The sequence below is a fragment of the Mytilus trossulus genome, chromosome 12 (genome assembly GCF_036588685.1).
Source record: "Mytilus trossulus isolate FHL-02 chromosome 12, PNRI_Mtr1.1.1.hap1, whole genome shotgun sequence".
NCBI classification, from domain to species: Eukaryota; Metazoa; Mollusca; class Bivalvia; order Mytilida; family Mytilidae; genus Mytilus; species Mytilus trossulus.
The window spans coordinates 8,354,175-8,378,981 of NC_086384.1; the positions used below are offsets into that span (position 1 = coordinate 8,354,175).

At 32.5% G+C, this 24,807-nt stretch overlaps 2 protein-coding genes across 3 annotated transcripts in view; one reads left to right on the top strand and one right to left on the bottom strand.

Annotated features, from left to right (window-relative positions):
* Window positions 1–24,807, top strand: part of LOC134693380 (coiled-coil domain-containing protein 115-like) — a 483,686-nt gene that overhangs the window by 376,449 nt on the left and 82,430 nt on the right. The window lies entirely within an intron of this gene.
* On the bottom strand, window positions 15,907–24,735 carry LOC134693382 (60S ribosome subunit biogenesis protein NIP7 homolog). Its single transcript, XM_063554174.1, has 5 exons — window positions 24,637–24,735; window positions 19,853–19,939; window positions 18,654–18,792; window positions 18,176–18,316; window positions 15,907–16,116 (listed from the first exon to the last, which is right to left on the bottom strand). Exons 1-5 carry the CDS (start codon window positions 24,690–24,692, stop codon window positions 15,997–15,999), a joined length of 543 nt encoding a protein of 180 aa, XP_063410244.1. The 5' UTR covers window positions 24,693–24,735; the 3' UTR covers window positions 15,907–15,996.

Sequence of the window (24,807 nt, forward strand, 5' to 3'; positions counted from 1 at the left end):
TTGAGTTTCATTACCTTGACATGTTGAAACTTGATTCAATAAATGGTCAACTAATGAATTATGAAATTTAGATTATAGCTTGATAAAAGATATAAAAACACCTTTAGAGTTGTTTTTTATACTCTAAGGACAGCTACAAAATCAGGAATCAACACATTCTGATGAATAGAAGCGGTAAAGTTATAATTTTGTATCAATTTTTATTTTTGCCTTTTTGCAAGAGTTATCTCCCTTTTCAATGCAAATCTCAATAGGAATTTTAAATGTTGATTTAATTTTAGTCTTCCTCAAGTTAGATTTTATGGGATTTTTCATCTGTGTATATTTGGGGTATAATGCTAAAGATTAAAACTTAAAAAATCTTCTGTTGCAATTACTTTCGGGTTAGGGTCCGATTTAGGCTAGATTGACTGGACTATACGGAGAAAAATCTTAAAGGTTTCAACAGACGAAGAAATTGATTATTTAGATGGAAATTAATCCATAAAACACATTTAAACCTAACAAGTTGTTATTGTTGGCATCTGTTTTGTAGGATCAATGGAGGTAGTTTCTTAATGCTACCAGTATTGACGACTTGCTCTTTTTAATAGGTCATGTCTAAATTTACGTTAAGATAGTCTGTAAGATAAATTCGTTATATAGTGTGCTAGTGACGTAATACGGTATTACGTCACTAGCTTCGCTCTCACCCCATATGTAATTTACTGACCCCATATATACCGTATTAGGTCACTAGCATACTATATACCTAAAGGTACTCAGTACTTATATATTCTTGCTTACTAACATGATTTATGACATATATTTATTTAAATTCAGTGTTGATACATACAGAATTCATTGAGAACCTAAAGTTTTAAGGTTCTAACTCCCTCAGGCAAAATTGTCCTGCGGTGAGCTTTGGTCATTCGTTTTATACCCCTTTAGAACATTTAGCTCATAACGCTTTTCAGTCTGGTTAAAACCAAACATCTCAGAGCATCCGTTTTCTGATATGTTGCGTGGGATATATCTTTAAACGGAAGTGCTGAAAGGTTTGATTTTAATGAGACTGCTTCAGACCTCCCATGCAACATATCAGTAAACGGGAGTGGTGAGAGGTTTGGTTCTAATCAGACTGAATGCTTTTACATATTTACACATCCCTGCCTTTAAAGTGTTTTTGGTGTATGCATCCTTTTGACGTTGTGAAGGTAAATCCAGAAAATTGGGAAGATTGAAATAATTAAAACGTTATTAAGATTTCAAAATGTAATTTTCTGAAAAGACAAAAAACGAGGTTGTGTAGGCGAAATCGTGAACGCTTAAACTGCAGAATAGCAAGGCGAAAAACGTGATGAAAAGAAATGATTTGATAATATAGTTGATCGTTGTTCATATTTCTACAGATACATGTAATCGTATCATATGCATCTTAAAAGACTATTTTTATTGACGGAAAACACTTTTTGTTTGACGCAGACGTAAATTTTGTATTTATTTCATTATATAATATGTAAATTTTAATTCATTACTAAAACATACTTTGCCACAAATATCCGATTTAATTATCCGCACTTCTTATATAGAAAGTATTTCTCTTATAAATAAAGTCTTTTAAATTTTACGATATATCAATACAGGACGAGAATCGCTTTTTATACTAGTTCATTGTTGAATTTATTTTCTTTATGTAATATTTTAACCCAAAATCCTCATTTAGTTTGAATTACATATCACACACTTACAATTATTTTCATGTTAACTTGTTATATAACTGCTTTGACTAGTGCAACTCAATGAATTGTTGATTCAGTTTCAGTATCATTAACGCAGCGAAAGAGAAACATTAACGTCTACAATATTTGTATATATATATATCTCCTTCTACAAAGCGCTGATTTTTGTCCGGCTTTGGCTATACTATTTTGTGTGGTTTATAGCTCTCCATCTTTTGATTTCTGGATATACAAGCCTAGGGTATAAAGAGACCGGGACTAATTGTCAAAAAAGCATATGATGCCGAAACAACCACTCAAGGCAACTATCAATCGTCGGTAATGAAAACCTATATAAGATAAATTAGTTGCCATCATATTTTAATTATGGAATTCGGATATTGAATTCAATGATAACTTTAACAATTAAAAAATGTAAACAACTAAATTCATATAAACTAAGTTACTTACAGTATAAAATTATGAACTTGTCCAGCAAATGTATATGTAGTATAACACTTTTTAAAAATTGACGGGTTTATAAGTTTTTTACTTGGAGGTAACAGCTTATATGCACATATATTACCGGTTGATAATAATATTTCAAGGAAAAGAATTGTTTCGTCTTATACTGTAAAAGTACTTTTATCATAGGGGTACCAATTTTCGTGGTTTTCGTGGATGACTTTATTCACGAATTTAAGTGTCCAACGAAATAAAACAAACAATGTCCAAATCAAGACATGGAAAGATTCCAATGAAAGTTTTGACTATTGATATGATCTAGAGAATATATTGAATAACCTCGAATCTGAGAATACTTTGATAGCAGTCACAGAACTACAACAACCGCAAGCAGGATTATACCCGATTTAATCTTTAATCTTTTTAATAACCTAAACTGTACAACTTTTGATCTTTTAATTTTCATAAAAATATTTTCTTTCGATGAAAGTCAGATTTCCGGTATTGAGATGCTAGTATGATAAAGTGTTCATTTTATATCCTCATAGTACTCGTGCATATGGGAAATAATAATTTCATGATGGGCTTGATTTTGATAAGAATTATTTGACAATTGAAGATACGTTTATAGCATTTGTTCATGATACTGATTTCTTTAGGTGACATGTTTATGACCTAATTAAAACCTTTGATGGTCCTTAATCTGTTAATCACTTTATCTTGGATTAATTAGTGTTGTCACTAAGATTTACACGGGTCAATGTTTACTTTGCAATTTCCGTCAATCCAGACTATGTGAAACCTTCGTTTCTAAAAGCTTTAATTTTTCATTTTTTTATATCCACGAATTTAAAAACCCACGAACATGTAAAATGATTAAACCACGAAAATTGATACCCACGAATTAAAGTACTTTTACGGTAGTTGTATTTCCCTCCGATTTAGTTTGTTATCGGTACACTACTGATTCCTTTATTTATTGTTAAAAAATAGTATCTGTATTGAACAGCCTTCTCTATTCTATAAACTCATAGGGGTCTTTTCGTCAGTTCTAAACAATGGATATTCGGAAATTCTGCTTCCTGATTGTATTTGATTTCTGGTGAAAAAAAGATATCCGAAACATGAAACTGCTGTGTTGAATTGAGGGATACCAACAATTGGAAAAAAGTAAAATCACAAAAATACTGAACTCCGCGGAAGATTAAAAAACGGAAAGTCCCTAATAAAATGGCCAAATCAAATGATAAAACACATCAAACGAATGAACAACTGTCATATTCCTGACTTGGTACAGACATTTTCAAAAAGCTAATATTGAATAGTGTATCTTTTCCTTTTATAATGTGTTGCGTTAGAATCCTAGACTATTTTAGACTACTAGTGGTATAGGGTCTCTGGTTTAAATAGTCCTTACTTTAAAAAAATATATACAAAATATTCCGACTCGATTGGTACATAAATACATACACAATCAAGCGTCTCCATTGTCACTGGTACGTGCCTCAGTTTCATAGGAGTCTACATTGTATTTTTGTTTGATGTAAAAAAAAAAAAAAAAAAAAAAAAAGCCGGAAAATAACAAGGCGACAATTAAATTCATTACTTAAGGAGGCTCGCGGGTATAAGATTTTCAGAAAAAAATTAAACATTTAATTTTCATTACAACTTCTATAAAATTACCGTAAGTAGTTGTTATGTAATCATATGGCACAAACATCATTCCAAAAAATCAATTCGTGTTGGCCCCACCTGGCTTTTTAAATGTAGATATCATTGAAAAAGCTCGAAATTATCTCCCTTTGGTGCAAAAATGCTATTTTTTGGCATTAAAATTGAAACATCTTTTTTTACTCATCGGTGACCTATATTTTTTATTGTTGTTTTCAAATAAGCTATACATAAACTAAATAATTGTAAAATTTAAGCGATTTCTGTAATTAGGTTCTTTTTTTATTCCGATATTACCTCTTTTTCTCCTATTAGTTTAACAGAAAAAAGGACATTTACAAAAATGTATGTTTCTTTCGAAGGCAGATTGTGAGCGTATATGATCGGTGACCCCTCTTTTTTATTTCATTTTTCTATTAGGTATAAGATAAAGTTCATTTATAGAAAAAATTAGCGAAATCTTATATTAAATAAAAAAAAATGATTTAGACCCGCGAGCCCCCTTAATACTATTATGATGAGAATGGCTATGGTAAAGAACTTTTTTTTTTTTTTTTTTTATCTTTGTTCAAACCAGATGCTTTTTGTCATTGAATTGGAATATCGACGGCGGGATGTCATCCGAATGATGGCGTGCATGTCCTTTGTCCAGTGATCACATAAATAATGACCGCTCTTTGTTTTTAGAGTTTAGCCGCGCAATGGGCTTTTAATGTTGAGTTATATGCATTGAGCTATTATTATGTACGGTCTATGTTACTTTCTGTCCGAGGTTGACATTGGTAAGTGCAAGAATGCCAAGTTCTCCAAATAGCCAATTTCGTAATGAGTTTTTGTTTATGGATTTGCCCTTTTTGAATATACCTTTGAGTTTGGTATTTTGTTTTTGCTGTAGTCATCATCGACGATCTGCTTTGTGAAATACAAGAGGCAAATAAGGACAGTAAATGTTCAATGTTATACAGCAAGCAACTGACGACGGAAAACTACGAATCCAATATTGATTGCAGTTCATAACGTTTCTGTTTGAAATGCAGCTTGTCTTCATATTAAAGATACGTCGGAGAGTCTGTTGAACAACGTTCTGTAAGAGATTTAATGTTGACGAAACTTGAAGTCGCAGGTTGATATCTGTCAAAATACTAAAATGACCCGTGTATCGGCTCTTTCTGTAATGTGCTATGACCATGATACATCCATCCACAATTCCGTATATAATATAAACATGCAAAACGAGATTGGAAACATAAACAATCAAAGAGAATGTGGTATGATCGACACATCGTCAGACCCCTAATCGGATTACAAATAATCTCATCATAGATACCAGGATCGACTTTCACAATATCGTAAAAGTTTTGTCAAATACAACTAAGGTTATTTTAAATTTTCTAGATTGGGGGGGGGGGGGGGGGGAGGGGGTAAAATAGAATAATTTAATTGTAATACCTCATTTTTTTCAAGTTTCAAACGCCATAGCTATGAACTTTTAAAAATGTCGGACCAATCAACAATCAAAATCGTAGGCGAAATAACATCCTATATAATGTTTTACCAAACATTTGACACCATTTTATCCGTTCAGTTCAACCAGGTTTCATCAGAAATCCATCCGAATGTAGTATTTCATAATGTTTCTTTATTAAAAAAAATAATCTGTTTAAAGTTCTAAAAAAAATTAAAGAGCGGAATTCAGAATGCAATATCTCCGTATACAATATGTTGATATAAAAAAAGAAGATGTGGTATGATTGCAAATGAGATAACTCTCCACAAGAGACCAAATGACGCAGAAATTAATAACTATAGGTCACCGTACGGTTTCAACAATGAGCAAAGTTGGATATATTGTTATTTCCTATATCTGTTGTCAGCATTTGTTAAAAGATTCAAATAAATGGCAACAGTAATATTCCGGTGTTCAACAGTCATAAATCGGTCGAGAGAAAACTAAAATTGTTTAGTTATCGTCATCTTCATGACAATTCGTATATTCTTTTGTTTCTCTTCTTCGATTCCTTCCGCTACAAATTGCCTTGATCATTGTGGAATGTAAAAAAAATTTCAAGGATGTTTACTTCTGTTAAAGAATGACTGAACGCTGAGTTGTGATGTGTTTTTTAGAAAACGTCTGATTTTTATAAAGTCAGAAAAATTTAGATCATATAAAAAGGAAAGAAAATGGGTCGCAAAAAATATACAGACAGCATTAAGCATCAATTTAAAAGCAAAACTACATACTTTTTAAGATCACAAAACAAAAAAGGCCATCGGTTCATACATTCTTCTTATCTAAATCGATATTTCAACAGCCTGAAATAAAAAGATAAAGTGTTTTTGTACAACATGTGCTGGAAAATCGTTATGCTAAAATTGTTTGAGGTACGGTACCGTGACACACTAAAAATTTACGTTGTTTTATTTAGAAAAAGAAAAGTACATTGTGGGTTAATTTTTAGTACTACTTATTCCAAGCAGGTGTATATGTCAAGTAGTTCTATTCTCACTGCTTTCATTCTTGAAGATGTTGTAATCTTTACTAGTTTGAAGTTAATCGGTTACTACGATTAGAAGTTTGTTTTCCTTCTGTCCATCTAACTATAATATACATGTCTCATGTTGTTATTTTAATTAAAACGGTTAAGTTTATAAGTATAAAAACATGACACTACTGATAGATTATATCAATAACGATTATATAATGATGTTAAACTAGTGTACTACATTTTATAACTAAGTATCGAAGCATAACAAAATGTTTTATTTTACTAGTAAGTAGGATATAAGAAACAATAAGCTATCGTTTGTATAAACATTCCCCAAGATTTTTTTCCAACTGATTGGCAATAACTTTAATGCTCAAATCCTCGTGTTTAAATAGTACGTGATTTATTTGACATTTGATCAAAGAGGTATAATATTTCTATAGAAACGTTGTTTATTTATCTCGCAAATTTAAAGTTTTTAAAATAAATTTCTATACATAAAACATTAATGTTATTTTGATCATACATGTCTTGTTGTTGAATACTCCGACCTTGTACTGGGTATTTGTATCTCTTGAGATGACATACAAATGGCCTGTCGGGTGTTTAAATGTAAATAAATTTGCTTTATCATATCACATATTTGTTCTAAACTAGTATTATTAGTCTTTAGATTTGATAATGGGTTCGTTTCAAAGAATTCATTAGATTGTGATTTGTCATAAACAACAACATTTTGTCGATGAATCTATGATGGTAATGCATTGTTCCTAATATACAAAAGTATATGTATATATGAACTGATCGTTATGCTAAATTTGAATACAGTATTATGCATTAAACAAGTACGTGCCCATCCGGCAATCTACTTAACAGTACTGTGTATGGTCACAATCATATCAATTTTTAACAATTTTATAGATACATTGCTTGATAACAAACTTTAAAGGATGTTTCATATATTTACTAGCTGTTACGGTTAGGTGTCTTCCTGCACTGGTTATACATGTTTTCGTGGTTATTCAAATAATCTATGTTAGTTCTTTTTCTATATAATTTTGATGTTTTTGTCTCGAAAAAAAACAGTGCACAATACACAACACAGTAAAACCAACAACTGAGCAACACACAACCCGCCAACACTGGAGTGATCTCAGGTTCTCTGGAAGGGTAAAAAGATCCCGATATTCATGTGGAGACCGTCGTGTTGCTCATGTTGGTACAATTCGGGTAATAAGTATAATTCGGTATGTCACATTCGGGGAAACAGTGGATGGATTGTAGTTACATCAATTTGAACATATCCATTGTCATTTACGAGTTTTGAACAGCGGTATACTACTGTTGCCTTTATTCATATTTGAAACAAATATTCCATTAAACTAACCAATTTGTGATGGCGTCCATAACAATGTCTGAAGGGACGATTTCAACTACTTCACATCTAGCTCTTGATTTTATATTTTCCTTGTGAGCTGCAACCCTCTCTCAATGAAATCATAATTGGAAAGCCAAGACCTGGAATATCGTATCTACACATACAGGGGCATATATACTTCGTTTAAAGGCTTGAATGTTACTCATAGAACTGGAAAGTTCAAAATTAAAAAAGCTGAAATCATATCATTTGTCGTAAAATTTTGTTTTCAAACGACTACTAGTATAAGTCAAAATATAAATGTTAAAGGCAGACTTACACTATGTACTGTATGTGTTGCCTCAAGTTCGATGCGTTCAACACAGTCACAAAATATTTAATTATGTAGTGTGACCACATCCTCTTTATAGTAAAGTTAAAGGATATCTCTTACTTCTTGTTTTCTTTTTTTTTATAAGAAGTTCCTGTATGAAGTCAGCATAATATGAATAAAGGAACAAGTCGTCACGAAGAGGAGCACAGTTGGTTGCCAAAGGGAATTTCGATTGTTTGTTGAAAAGCACGTCCTCCAAAGTAAAAAAAAAATGATGTCATTAAAAAAATCAAGCATCTTGATAGTGTTAGTTTCAGAGATTTTTTGTTTGAACCAGTGTGATCTTTTACACAGTACAAATAGATGTGCCTTCCCCATGAATCATGCATCTATGTAAGCAAGTCTTATCTTTTTTATATGTGAATCAAAGTAGGACCAACTCGTTCAATTTGTATATCAGTTAGGAATGGGGGATACTAGTGTAAAGTGTATAAAAGTCTACTGATTGTAATACTATTGCAAGATGAAACATTCTTATATTGATTGTACGTACTCTAAAGGTCTGTTGGTTTTTCAGTATACATATCTGTTACACAACCTTTTTCAACTTTTGATCTTCAGTGCTGTACAACTTTGTACTTTTTCTCACTTTCGTTCTTTTATATCTGGGCGTCACTGGTGAGTCTTGTGTGGACAAAGCGCGATTTTGGCATATTCAATTTTTAACCTGATGCTTTTTTGTTATCTATTAATCATGTGTTTCTTTGTCTACTACGTTCTCCTAATTATTTGTATTGCAGTCCTGTAATATAATGTTGTCATTTCAATGTTACGTTCTCCTATTTATTTTTATTGTAGTCCTGTAATAGTATGTTGTCATTTCCATGTTATATTTAACATTGCCATTAAAGTGCGAGGTTTGGCATGCCACAAAACTAGGTTCAACCCACCATTTTTATCCTTTTAAAAATGTCCTGTACCAAGTTCGTTTCTGTGAGTGGTACATTTTAACGTTGCGCCGTTTATTTTCTCTTATTTTTGAGTGTAAATTCACATTGCGATAAAACGTATATCACGGTACTTGTCTATCCCATATTCATGTATTTGGTTTTGATGTTATATTTGTTTTTCTCATGGGATTTTGTCTGGTGTTTGGTCCGTTTCTGTGTGTGTTACATTTTAGTGTTGTGTCGTTGTTCTCCTCTTATATTTAATGGGTTTCCTTCGGTTTTAGTTTGTTACCCCGATTTTGTTCATACTTGTCCATGGATTTATGAGTTTGAACAGCGGTATACTACTGCTGCCTTTATTTATTCACGCCACCTCTAAAATAGGTAGTTTAACAATAACTGTGAAGCCTGGCTTTGATTGCTGATAGAATTGATGTTGATAATTTAGAATGTTTCATGAAGCATTTGGAAGAAACAGCAATACAAGGTTGTCTGTATTTGCACTTATATTGTTTATGTATCCAACACAGTGATGTAAGATCCAGTTCTTCATTTTGGATTGAAATTCCAAAAAGATAGCACAAACCAGATTACATGGATTTTTTACTTGGTAATTTTCATGGCGGTATGTGTTGAGTTTCCAGGGGAATTGTGAATATCAAATTCATTTATTAAGCAGTTTATGTAATGTGATTAACACATAAAAACACAATAGTTTCGGGCTTTTCTGCGGGGACAACAACATATGTGTCATCGAGGTATGGTATGTGTTTTGCAACATTAAGTTTCTTTTAAGACCAATTCGGCTGATTTAATTCTGATTTAAATCACTAGTAAGTTTTTTAGAAATGGTCCAAATTAATGGATATTTTCCCCTTTAGTGATAAGACGATGTGTGTCTAAGCTTACTTAATAATTGGATTGCTTTTAATGTCAAGAAAAGTGAAATGTACTGAAAGGATAAATAAATTCAGTACTATTTATGCAAGTATGAGTGATTATGCGGACAAAATAAGTGTTTTGTAAATATTCGTATTCCTTTTTAATTCTTGTTTTTTTATATAATATGGTTAGTAAAGTTAAGAACATTTTGAGATTTTTTAAAAATAAATATCAAGGGATATAGAAATAGAAGGATGTGGTATAAGTGCCAATGAGACAACTCTCCATCCAAATAACAATTTATAAAAGTAAACTATTATAGGTCAATGTACGGTCTACAACACGGAGCCTTGGCTAGTATGTTTGAATAACCCTATCTGTTAATCATTGTAAAAATGATTTAAACACATTTTTATATCTCTGTTTGCTTACTTTTATCATATATAACAAAGATGTACTATGTATACATCTAGTAACCAAATCGTTTGATGTTCAAGTGTTGTCAGGTTTATATTTTAACCTTGTTACATATTCTTCGTCTATTGTAACATGTAGATTCTTCTCAACTATAGGTAATAATCGTTTTTAAAAACCATCTGATTAGATGAAGCAAGTGAAACTGCGATCTAGTGTTCTGACACAGGTGATACCCCCGCCCGCCCAGGAAGCTGTTGAGTAATAAATCTGAAAATGCGTCACACTGTGTAGCTGACTGATATAAACCATTAAACCAAATTTCAGAAATCCTTTTGATACAGTTCCTGAAAATGCGGCAAAAATATAAATGGGACGAAGGTAAAACAGTATTTCTCAACTTTTTCAAAGCGGGATCAGTATATTAAAAGAAAGATACACTGAAAACAATACCCGACAGTTATTAAGCATTACTAGTATGTGACATATGTCGTAGTAGCAAAATCATCTGACAGACAGTAATACTACGACAACCAATACAAACATTCACATTATCAAGAATATAGCACAGTTTTTAAACTATGAAAAAGAATCGAAACTGAAGAGGATAATATGTAAAGCTCTTTATGCAAAATTGTGATGTGGCTTGTAAAAGAAAGAAAAAATTAAACCAAAATATTAACCAAACCACTGTATGAATTAAAACTTTTGGAATAATATATGGCCAAATCAAGTATGAAGTTGAAAAGCAACGAAAACCTGAAGTTCTATAATGGGACAACCCATTACCAGATTTATATAAATTAAATTCAACAGAAGAAGTATTGATTTTTGTGTTTACATTGTATCATTGATTCGTTCATTGTAAGTTTACTTATGTCTTTTTGTGTTGTGATGTTGCACTATTGTTTCAGATAAGGGTAAGGTTTGGTACCATTAAAACGTTTAAACCCGCTGCAATTGTTTGCACCTGTCCTAAGTCAGGAATCTGATGTTCAGATTGTGGTTTGTTGTTGTGGATCTGAAGTGTCTCTCGATTTTGTTGCAGAAAGCTTGACATAGGGAGTGTTCCGGCAGCGTTGGCTTACTTCTTAAAAGGTTTATATTTTTGATGGTGGACGACCTAGATTCTTCATACTCTGTATATAGATGACTCATGTGATGATGTTTCTATCTGTCACATGACCATTGTCTTTGACCTCATTTTTATGGTTCAATGACTTCTTGAAAAAAAGTTAACATTTTTTGTTATGTTAATTTCTAATTATGAGTAAAACAATATCTTTATTTGGTATGTGCGTACCTTGCAAGATCCTCATGCTTGTTAGATAGTTTTCACTTGACCTCGACGTCATCTCATGGATCAGTGAACAAGGTTAAGTTTTGGTGGTTAACTCAATATCTCAAATACTATAAGCAGTAGGTCTTGTATATTTGGTGTATGGAAGGACTGTACGGTGTACTATTGGCTGGTGTCATCTGACCTTTATCTCATTTTCATGGTTCAGTGGTTTTTCTTGTACTGTATACAATAGGCCTACTATATTAAGTGTATGGAATGATTGCAAGGTGTACATGTCTAGCTGCCAGGTGTCATCTGACCTTGACATCATTTTCATGGTTCAGTGGTCAAAGTTAAGTTTAAGAGTGTGTTTTTTTTCTATAACTCTATACAATCGGTCAACTATATTTATAGTATGGACATATTTTATGCTCACATGTTTTATTTGACCTTGACCTAATTTTCATGGTTCATTGCTCAGTGTTAAGTTTTTTGTGTGTTGGTCTGTTTTTCTTAAAGTCATAAGAAACGAGTGACCGGTGAAAAATAATGTTCTTCCTATTCTTGAACCAACGCATACAAACATCATCAACTTAGTCTTCTGTACTCGAATTTATCATTTTTTTCGTGTAAATTTCGTATAATCATCAATTTTTTTTTCAATCGGTCAGTGTTGTTGTGAAAATATGGCAGGTAATTAAAATTCGTGTTTTGAAGCCGAAGTTTAACGATTGTCACCTGTTTGTCAACAATTGACGAAAAATAAACAAAAAAGCATGGAAATTGAGCACGTGTTTCTGTTTTCTCTTATTTTTGAGATAAGACGTGGCACGGTACTTGTCTATCCCATATTCATGTATTTGGTTTTGATGTTATATTTGTTATTCTCGTGGTGTATTGTCTGTTGCTTGGTCCGTTTCTGTGTGCTGTTGCGTTTCGGTGTTGTGTCGTTGTTTTCCTCTTATATTTAATGCGTTTCCCTCGGTTTTGGTTTGTTGCCCCGATTTTGTTTTTTGCCCATGGATTTATGAGTTTTGAACAGCGGTATACTACTGTTGCCTTTATTTAACATGTAAATACAGATAATAGTTTATTTTAAGGGCATCCATGCGTATTGTGGTCAGCGGGTTTTTACGAGATGGGTCACACTGAGGTCACCTTGCATACGGAAAATATGTCGGGGGAATGGTTTGCTGGAAGGAAGCAAATCAAATAAAGTAAACTTCTTCTAAATATGAATAAATTAAAGAATTTTCTTCAGAAAAAAGTATATGTACATAAGTTTTATAATGAAAACTATCCATTGAGTTATAAAAAACATATGCATTATTTTTTTTTGACTTGAGGTTTCTTATGACTTTAAACTATAAGCAAAAGGTCAACTTTATTTGTTGTATTTAAGATCTGAAAGCTGTACAGGTCTGCTTGGCATGGTTCATCTGACCATGATCTGATTTTCGTGGTTCATTGTTCAATGGAAAGATTTTTGTGGTTGGATCTTTTTCTCATGTTCTATAAGTGATAGGACCACTGTGTTTGGTGTATGGAATGATTGTTAGGTATCTGCCTGGCATGGTTTATATGACCTTGATGTCATTTTTTTGGTTCATTTGTCAATATAAAGATTTTTGTGGTTGGATCTTTTTCTCAGGTTCTATAAGTGATAGGACCAATGTGTTTGGTGTATGGAATGATTGTTAGGTGTACATGTCTGCTTGGCATGATTCATCTGACCATGATCTCATTTTTCTGGTTCATTGGCCAATGTTTAGTTTCTTGGTTTAATCTGTTTCGTAGAAGCTATACGCAATCTAGGTCAACTATATTTAGTGTATTGAATGATTGTAAGGTGTTCATGTATTTCTTGTTTGGTTTATATGACTTTTACCTCATTTTCTTAGATCATCTTAAGTTTATGTGATAGTTGTAGTAAAGCATTGTATTTAGGACTATCAGCAAAATATCAATGATTAGAAAAGAAGGCGAGACATTATAACTTGTGCGACTAGATTGTTGATTCTCCCGTTTGAATGGTTTTACACCTTATTTTTAGGGCCCTTAATAGCTTGCTGTTCGGTGTGAGTTAAGGCTCTGTGTTGAAGACCATACTTTGACCTGTAATACTGTGAAAGTATGTTTATTCGTGGGGTACCAATTTTCGTGTTTTTCGTGGATGACTTAATCCACGAATTCAAGTGTCCAACGAAATAAAACAACCATTGTCCAAACCAGGACATGGACACATCCCCATCGATAGGTTTGACTACTGATATGATCAAGAGAATATATTGAATAACGCCAAATCTGAGATGTATAGCATTTGTTTATGTTAATGTTTTCTTTAGGTGACATGTTTATGGCCTGATTAACACCTTTGATGGTCTTTAATCTGTTGATCACTTTATGATGGGTTAATTAGTGTTAGCACTACGATTTACACAGGTCAATGTTTATTTTGCAATTTCCTTCAATTCAGACTATTTGTAACCTTAGTTTCTAACGGCTTTAATTTTTCAATTTTTTTTTTTTTAGAAAACTCAAATCCACGAATTTAAAAACCCACGAACATGTTAATATGGCTCAAACCATGAAAAATTGATACCCATGTATTAAGGTACTTTCACAGTAGTTTACTTTTATAAATTGTGACTCGGATGGAGAGTTGTCTAATTGGCACTTGTACCACATTTTATTATATCTATTTTTTTTAGTTTTCAAAGAGCACTTTTTTCACTTTAGATAATGTGTGAACACATATATTAGTTTTGATGTAAAAAAAAAACAACAGTTATGATGGTAGCCACTGTGTTAACTTTTGATCTTTATATTGTTCTTATGCCAATATGACAACTATTTATTATTGGCTAGAACACTAGATATCATATTGACAAGTGCAGTACAACATTTATATTCTCATATATCTATATGTTGCAGGATAATTTTATCTGAATGTGGTTTTGGTCATTAAATCACCCCATGGTATATCCTTATCTTACCTGGTCATGCTGGTCAAGGTTTTAGGGAGTAACTCAATCCAACTAGGAACTATTTTTTTATTTTTCAAAAACAAAAGTAGGTCTGGCAGACAATTGATAGGAACTGTCTAACATTCAGGACTCAATGTCAGACAGGAAATAAAATTATCTGCATGCCTGTTAGTCACAATAAAAGTTCTATGAATTACCATTTGTGATTCATCATAAACCGACCTGATCTCAAAACAAAAATTTAAAGGCAACATACCATAAAGAAATGAGATGTGCCAATGTTAAATACTCTCAAACAAAAGTTTCAAGGCAACAGACCATAACATAATGAGAGGCACCAATGCTAAATGTAACTGAATACCAAATATCAATGACCCACCATAACACCTAGTTTCCCATAAACAAGACGTATCTATAGCAAGAACAAATCTGGAGTTTTTCTGTAATTTTTGTATCAAACTCACAAAATAGTAATATAATTATATGAACATACTGTTAAGGATGTATTCTTCTGACTTTTTAGTCTCGTTCAGTCTCGTTGAAATCTTGTTCTTAAATTATTTCCAAAACATATGATAGAAGTGGAAAATATCAATGAATTTTTAAAATATTATAATCAAACATAACTCTGTGAAAAAAATTGTGTATTTACCATGAACGGTTTTTGAATAATCCAGTTTTCAAATTTTACGACCATTCAAGTCAGTATGTTTAGTCAAAATTTTGAGAAAATGGGTGAGGGATACAAAAAATGATTTTACAAGAATAATATACATCCCATCTCATTTTGGTCTTTTCAAATTTCTTATATATGTATTTTTTCAATCATTTATAACAAAAAAGTTGAATTAATATGCATTTTGTTCTTTAAAATGAGAAAAATCATAAAAATACAAAATTGGCAGTATGGTAAATTTTACACAAAAAAGCATCAAAATATGACAAAACTTTCTTATATTAACACCTACCTATAGTTTTTGTAAGTTAAATTTATTCAGATTGGTCCACTTCATCTTTATGGAAAGTATGAAAAAAAGTTTAATTGTGGAACTGTGATTTTTTTCACGATAATAGCCCAAAAATAGGTAAAAATCGATGAAAAGTGAGAAAATCATCAAAATTGGGCATTTTCAAAGGGCCGTAGCAAAAAAAGAAGCACACCACCATATGATTTTTTCTTCACCAATTGTTTAGTTACAGTCTCATAAACCTAAAAATCAGGTTAAGAAAAAAAGTTTAATTCTAGAAATTTTTGGCTCCTCAGAGGTGTACATCCTTAATTCATACAGACCCTTAGTTTAGAGTCAACTTTAGACACTTTGTGAATAAAATGTAAACCAACTACCAAAGATCTACCATCAACTTCACACCAAATTATTGAGAAAAAAACACTGCCACCTAAGTTAAGGCCTGTCACTATATTTGTGTTTTTGTGAAAAGAAATAACAAGCAGAACTTTTGATCAATATTATACTAATTTATCTTCTGATCTAATATATTCTCCAATGTCAGATTGATGAAATGAAACAATGGCCATGGGATCTGCTCTTCTACAATCCTGTGTTGATTTTGCTGCTACACCAAAACCCTAAAAATATCAAATGTATCTCTATCAATAATCTACTACAGAATATAAGATCAATCATATTTATTATTATCATTTATTACATTGGTTGCAATGAATTACATTGATTTCCCAGTTAGATAAAAACCGATAATTTCACATGTGAAATAAACGTGGTTATTTCACTCTCTGACGTCATACAACAATGGGCGTTGTCAAGACGTCAATAACGTCGAAACAAAACATGCGTAGGTAAAACATATAGTTCCTTACATTTTCTACATTAATTTCATTAAAAAAATAGCAATTTGACAATGTAATAAAAAGTATAACTAATCGTCGAATTTGAATATCAAAAATAAGAAAACTTGTGTCTGAACGCAGCTATGGATTAAACTCATGCTGCGCACTCGTTTAATCCATGCATCGTTCGGTCACGCGTTGTCTTATTTTTTTATATTCAAATACGTCGATTAGTTATACTATAATTATTGCGAACCCAATTGTACCTTTCTATAGATTCACCTGATAGTTACCTGTCCATTTAAACTTTTGGCAGTTTATTTGTCCTATTGAACAAATACAACAGGTCTTGTTCTCTGTATAGTTAAGGCTTAAATTAAAATATTGTTTGTTTGCCCTTTACCCACCGATCCTATAAATTCCTTCCGCCTGAAAATCTTTTATTTGTATTTACCAGCAAGATTTTATTAAAACTTTTTTACCGGAATCCTCGGTTTTTTTCTTTAATGTAGTAGGTCCAGTCCGTTTGCTTTCACCTAAGCATTTGTTTGAAATCGATGTTGAACGCTTCCAGAAATCATGATATGAAGTACAAATGTACGTTACTCTGTACCTTTATACTTGAAGAGCAGGGTACATTTTACAAAAAAGTTCGGTTGATACAAAATTATTAATGTGTGTACAAACTAATTTGTAAACAGACGGTTGTATTCTATATAAGGATGGCCTTTTGTGATCTGCAGATCAGGATGATTATGTTAACGATGCCGTTATATTATTTATATATTAGACATGAACCAACAGTGACAAAACCATGTAAAGTGGAGAATATCTGGCAGTAAAATCGCCAAGTTTTCGATACAGATAATTTATAAATGTGATGTAAAATACGTGACAATTGAGTTTTAAGTCTTGTAGCATTTTTATTGGAAACAAAGGCACACACGATTTATTTTACACTCTAGGGACTTTATACTAGTAATGTATGTCTGCCCATACATATCTTACCAGTACAAAGTTATCTCTTACAGAAAACCTTTAGGTAAGCGTACAAGGTACGTAGTACAGAATAAAAGTGCAAGTTCAAACTCTTCAAAGTTCCAGGCATATAAACGTTGAAGACATGCAGCACTGCTCTATATTTTGATATTTGAAAACAAAATAGTAGTGCATAAGAATTAGCTTCATGTTCTGCGTGATATTTTTATTTTTCAAAACTAAGTCCCAGAAAACTTATTTGCAAAAACAAAACGGACAAAAATGACGTTATGCAGATTTTGTATATATAAAATAAAATATTTTACCTACCTGCCTACCCATAACAAATAATATACCGAGCCAATTTCTTTTTTTGGGGAAAAAAATAAAATATTTTACCTACCTGCCTACCCATGACAAATAATATACCGAGCCAATTTACTTTTTTTGGGGAAAAAAATAAAATATTTTATCTACCTACCTACCCTGTTTCAAAACATAGGGTCCAAAAAGGGCAAACAAACAATATTTTAATTTAGGCCTTATTTGCAAAGTGAAGTATGTTTCTATCAGCATTGATAAGCAAAAATAAATACATATTTCCAGTTTGTCTACCAATGTACATGATGTAGGTTTTTTCATCACTTTTTGACATCACATCAGTAGGTTAGAGACCAATATCTATTGATTTAGCACAATGTTTTTTGAAAGTTTGAGAACTCAAATTGGTATATATATATATATTATATATATTACATGAGATTTTCACACAAAGGACAGATCAATCATCATCTTGGAATAATTGAGTATTTTTTCTTCATTTTTTATATCTACTACTTTAATATTGTATATGATAACTTACCAAGGGGAGATCATTCATGCTGTACACAATGACACCTTGATACTGTGGAGTATTTTCTGTAATTCTTCCTAGACCTGATTTCATTACATTATGTCCATACACAAACTGCTGTTCTGCACTTGGCTTAACCCATACTTTATACTAAAAAAAAAGAACACACAAAAAATACAGACTTTGTTTTGGATATTTAAACAAACTCAGTTTTAAAGATTTCACATGGGAGATAACTCCACCAGCCTCAAAAAATTTACAACTAACAGACCTGAATCATTACCATACAACTTGAAAACCTATGTAGACTGTAAAAGTCAAATAAATCTATTCATTGTACATATTGAACAACAGGAAAAGAGTTGAATAATATATATATATGTGTCTTGATACTAATTTACATACATTTGTATAATAAACTAGAATTGATGGTTAACACATACACAAAACCCTATTAATAATAATAACACACTAGCAGTAATTTTACCTTAGCATATGGTGCAATAAAATCTAGAGCTGTGATGTGAAGCTTGAATTTCTGTGATCCTGTAAATTTACCAAAGCATGTTCCCATACTGATTAAATTCTTCCTGGCTATGTTACCTGCTAACTTCATTATCTCTTCTCTGTAATGGAAAGAAATATATTTTTTTTTATATTTAATTTGTCATCTTTCGCTCAGCACTTTTTATTACTAGGTTTATTCCACTTGACTGGGCGGGGTTTTTAAGAAGTTCGCGTATATAAGACCAATCCATCTATATACAGGAGTATGGGATGAACTCATCAATGAAGTGTCCAGTTTTTCGCCCTATATATCATACACTTAGTTTAGACTTCTTTTGTATATGCTTTTGGTGACACTGATATGTGATTAAAGAATTCATTAATAATTATAACTGAAATCATCCTTATCACACACATCTTCAAAAAGTCTGTCCTTAGGCAAATTAAAACATAAGCTCCGCCCAATCAGTTGAAATGACATTGGTAATAATGTTTATTTATTAAAAGTTATGATATCGAACTTTCCAATTACATATGAATTATCAAATTTTTCTAGGATACTGATCTTTAGTCAGTTTTCATTTTCCCCATCAGCAGAATTTCACTTAATCTGTAGGTAAGTTAGGTAGATTATTTTGGATGTTATCAAGATCTGCTAATTATATACTGTGGATTCTTTAATATTCGTTGGATACCAATTTTCATGGATTTCGTGGGTACAGGAGAACCACGAATTCAAATGTTCAACGAAACACAAATTTTGTAAAGGAATAAGTGTAGACTTTGCCAAAACCACGAAATTAAATATCCACGAATAGGCAAGTTTTCCTCAAACCACGAAAATTGGTACCCACGAAAATAAATGAATCCACAGTATATAAATAGTTGGTTTTAATAATAATTTAAACTATTTAAGTATACATGTACAAAAGGTGAAAGTTGTTTGTCTGTATGAATAAAGTCACATGCATTTCATTGATAAATTGACAATGATAGACATAAACGTATGATGTTGCTGCACTGATACATGACATCATTGCCAAATATTTTTTTAAGCATTATGTCCTGTTCATTTCAAAACTAAAAGGCAGCTGAAAGACTAAAGCGAAAATGTATGTAAGTATGTTGGTACAAAATGTATACATGTATATCATGTTTATCAATAGGTTATTTGTATACCTGACATAGAAAACTCGATCTTTGTGAAGTCTGAAGCAGTAAGTTCCATCTGGTCTGTCTAACAGTAACTTTATATTCTCACCAATACTAAAATTAAATACTTTGTAAGTAAAAAAAGTTATAAATAAAGTTTCACATATGTACATGTATTAACTACATGATACATGTATTTTAAAATCAGTATTTGCATAAATGTCTATGTGTATGTTGAAAATTGTACAAAAACCTATAAATACAAAGAAATGTTTAAAATAGGTACATGTATCCACAACTTGGAACAAGAAACCAAATGTTGAAATGACACAGAAATTTAAAACACTCCGTATGGCTATAATTTTCAGCAGATAGGTGATAAATGTCAAAATCAACAAAGGCCGAAATGTATCTCGTTACAGTGTAGTCCAAATAATTATAACCTCTTGCAAGGCTTTTATAATTTTGTTCTGGGATGCATTCTTCCCAGAAAAGAATTCGTTCCAGAACAGAATAAACTAGTAGAGCCTATGTCGCTCACCTTGGTCTATGTGAATATTAAACAAAGGAAGCACATGGATTCATGACAAAATTGTGTTTTGGTGATGTGATGTGTTTGTACATCTTACTTTACTGAAAATTCTTGCTGCTTACATTTATAACTATCTATAATGAACTTGGCCCAGTAGTTTCTTTAGAAAATGTTAGAAAAAATTTATAAATTTCATGAATTTTTTTTTAAATTGACTATAAAGGACAATAACTCCTTAGAGGGTCAATTTCAGGGCAGATAGATCTTGACCTGACAAACAATTTTTACCTGTCAGATTTGCTGAGTTATAAGTCAAAAACTGTGTTTTACCCCTATGTTCTATTTTTAGCCATGGCGGCCATCTTGGTTGGTTTGGCAGGTTACGCCACACATTTTTTAAACAAGATACCCCAAAGATGATTGTGGCCAACTTTGGATTAATTTGGCCCAGCAGTTTCAGAGGAGAAGATTTTTGTAAAAGATATATAAAATTTATGAAAAAAGGTTTAAAAATTGACTTTAAAGGGCAATAACTCCTAAAGGGGTCAATTGACCAATTTGGTCATGTTGACTTATTTGTAAATCTTACTTTGTTGAACATTATTGCTGTTAACAGTTTATCTCTATCTATAATAATATTCAAGATAATAACCAAAAACAGCAAAATTTACCTAAATTTACCCATTCAGCGGCAGCAACCCAACAATGGGTTGTCCGATTCATCTGAAAATTTATTGGCAGATAGATCTTGACCTGATAAACAAATTTACCCCTGTGTCAGATTTGCCCTAAATGCTTTGGTTTTTGAGTTATAAGCCAAAAACTGCATTTTACCCCTATGTTCTATTTTTAGCCATGGCGGCCATCTTGGTTAGTTTGGCAGTCACGCCACACATTTTTTAAACTAGATACCCCAATGATAATTGTGGCCAAGTTTGGTTTAATTTGGCCCAGTAGTTTCAGAGGAGAAGATTTTTGTAAAATTTAACGACGACGGACGACAAGTGATGAGAAAAGCTCACTTGGCCCTTCGGGCCAGGTGAGCTAATAAAAAAGCCTTGCAAGACATCATAATTATCTGCACTAGCTCCATGGTCGAAACTACTTGTTTCCTTTGTGGTGTAATTGTCCTATAGTTCTAGAGGGTTTCCCCAGCCTGTATGAGGGTACTGGTACAGCACCAAGTGATCAGAAGAAACACATTGGTTACAGTTGAGTACTTCCAGCCGCTACTTAAGGTGGGTCTCATTGGGGTATATGCGTGACACAGGATTGCAGATTTTTTGTAAGCGTGACATGTGAAAGTCAAATGATTGTTCAGTGTAAACAGGAAATTAGGTCTAGAGGGACACAGTCACAGGAAACAGATCAATGAAAAATGGAGAGATTGAAGCCCGATTTATATTATTCCAAGGACCTCAGTTGGCTCCAGAAGCGAGGAAGCAGCGCATCTATTTTGGATGGGCAAATATCCACTTTTTGATATGGGACGAGCTCTGACGTCCCACTGCCCCAGCTTGTCTGGCAAAACAGCCGTCAGACATCAGAGTAATCTCGGACTAATTGTTACTGTGTAAGGGGGATACAGGAATCTGACAAAACAGTCAGCAGGATTCGGGATCAGAACCCCAAAATGAGACCCCTTCTTAAGAGGGTCTCATTGGGGGGTTCCGATCCCGGATCCCACTTACTGTTTTGTCAGATTCCCATATCCCACTTACACTATGTACCTAAGCAATTCTCATTTGTTTGTCATTTCCCGAGTCCTGCAAGACCTCATTTCACGTTTTCACGCCACAATAATTTGACTTTCACCTGTCATGCTTACAAAAAATCGACAATCCTGCGTCACGCGGGTACAAGTCAAATCAGCACCTGGTCAAATCGGCACCCATAGCATGCATAGAAAAAGTCAAATTGGCACCTGGTGTAATCCGCATCTAGTCAAATCAGCACCCAATAATATTTGATAAGATATAGATATATATGTATTATAAACAATCCTAAAAATATATTCTGGAATATTATTTCCACAGGAATAAATATTACAGTATATATATGTTCCTAACTGAATAGAATATTTGTTCCAACAGGAATATTTATTATGGCAATGTTTATAACAAAACTTCCATTGGAACTTTTGTTTGGTGGAACAACTATACGTTGACAGGATTAAACAATTAAATACATTAATTGATAAGAATGAAGTCCTAGATTTATTGTTTTTAAAAACTTTTATCTCAAATTTATTAGTTACATAATTAACATTTTTTGTTGTTTTAACTATATACCATGTATACAGGTAGCTATTGCTATTTTTCTTTAAAAACTTAATAAAACAATGAAGCCCTTAAATACCTAAGCTGTTGTTTGATTACGAGATATGAGAACAATACAAAGGAAAACCATGAGTCCCTTTCATGATACTAATCAAAAAGCAATTAATTAAGGTGGGTTTTTTTTCAGGAAAATTCAATCAGCACTAAACCCAACAATCAGGCAAAATCATGAAAATGTTCAACTGGTTAAAACATGCACAAGAATATCCAGTACTATGAATACACATTACGTTGAACAAAAAATGCACACAGACACCTTGGGGCCACATCAATACTTAATTGATAGGGGTGCTGCTGTGTTTCTGTCACCCAACCCTTGACCTTATCATATATATTTCTGATAGTTTTCCTGACCTATTCACATATTTTCAGGCTTGAAAAGATGGCCTGTTCTAGGGGCACACCCTATAACCTTGTATGTAGAAAGTGGACCCGAGATAGAAACGCCTCACACCCACCCAAAAAGACAATAAAATGTAAATATGTCAATGCATGTATATCATGTATATGGATTACCCCTTCTTGTTTTATTTTTATTTTTTTCAAAATACTGAAACAGAACATGTACAATGTATCAGCTATATTAAACTTATCTAACATGGGTGTCGATTTAACCAGGTGCCAAACTGACTAGGTGCCGATTTGACAATAACCGGTGCCGATTTGACCAGGTGCCGATTTGACTAGAATTCCGTCATGCTTAGACCCCAATGAGACCCACTTAAGAGTGCATCCCTCTCTTACCGAGGAACAAGCAAGGCAAGGCGCCTGATATCTGTGACCTGATGTTAGCAGGGACGAATTCTAGTCAAATCGGCACCTGGTTAAATGGGCACTTGGTCAAATTGGCACCCAGTACAGTCAAATCGGCACCTAGTCAAATTAGCACCATGTTAAATGGGCACTTGATGTAGTCAATTCCATGTTAAATTTGTTCAATATATATGTTGTGTACAAGATGTAACTTTGTACAAATTATAATTTTTACAGGGTTTTTGTACAAATTATAAGTTTTTGACACATAATTTCTTTAATACACCAGGTGAATAACAATATATCAAATATTATTGGATGCCGAATTGACTTTTTCTATGGGTGCCGATTTGACTTGTACCCGCATGGACTGACACATTGAAGGGAGGTATTAAGGTTCATCATAACCTTTTGGCTAAAATGGCCGTATTTAAACCCCAAATTTTACTCTGAGTACAGACTAACCTATACACCTGCAACAGTTTTAAGGGATGGCAGGAACTAGGTATGTAAATTTTAAATGCATTTTATGTTTCAGAAAATTAGTAACTTTTCTAGATTTTGCTATCCATTTTTTTTCGTTCCTGCAGAAGGTGCAAAAATTAACTAAGTAGTGAAAACGATTGAGAAGCTCCCCTCATATAATCAATGTTGTGAGTAGTATTGATTTAAATGGACAATAGATGGACAATAGACACCTGTAAACAATAGGTGATTTAACAGGTTTAAACTGTGTAACTGAGTGGACCGTATCAAATGAAACTCGGGTGTTTGTTTATTTTGCTATCTTCTGCAGACTGGAAAAAAATGCACATCAAAATGCAGGTAAGTTTTTCATTTTCTGAAACGTAGACTTCATATAACTTTTATATATCTAGTTCCTGCCATGCCTTAAAACTTTCCTGAATGTACCAGTTTGTCTGTACTCATAGTAATTTTTGAGGTGTAAACACGGCCATATTTTTCAATTCCTTATGATGAACCTTAAGGGCACTCTCACACTAAATTTTTTTTGTATAAGTCCCTGAATTTCGAAGTAACCGTCGAAACCCATCGAAACAGACCAAAATTCACTTTGTCTTTACAATCTTTTACAGATACGCAGCCATAAATGTGTCAGCTTTTACTCGATTGAATTCGTTTTTGTATATATTTGTTAATTGTTCTACTGCTAGAATATTTATTACTATCTTGAAAGCTTTTCAAAGAATATTTTTGTTTCTTCTTCAGTTAGTGGACGCATGTTGAATTTCTTGATGTAAATAAAACCATATGCTTCCGGTTTATCAAGGTAGGGCTAAAATAATGAACGTCATTTTTTTCCAGTAAATTAATCCTGATAAAACATATGAATTTCT

Coding starts and splice junctions, on each gene's coding strand:
- LOC134693382 (XM_063554174.1), bottom strand. CDS start 24,692: ATGCGTCCACTAACTGAAGAAGAAACAAAAATATTCTTTGAAAAGCTT. Junction 19,940..24,636: donor TTTGAAAAGCTTTCAAGATA/GTAATAAATATT, acceptor ATTTAATTTTAG/TATTGGTGAGAATATAAAGT. Junction 18,793..19,852: donor GATCGAGTTTTCTATGTCAG/GTATACAAATAA, acceptor TTTCCATTACAG/AGAAGAGATAATGAAGTTAG.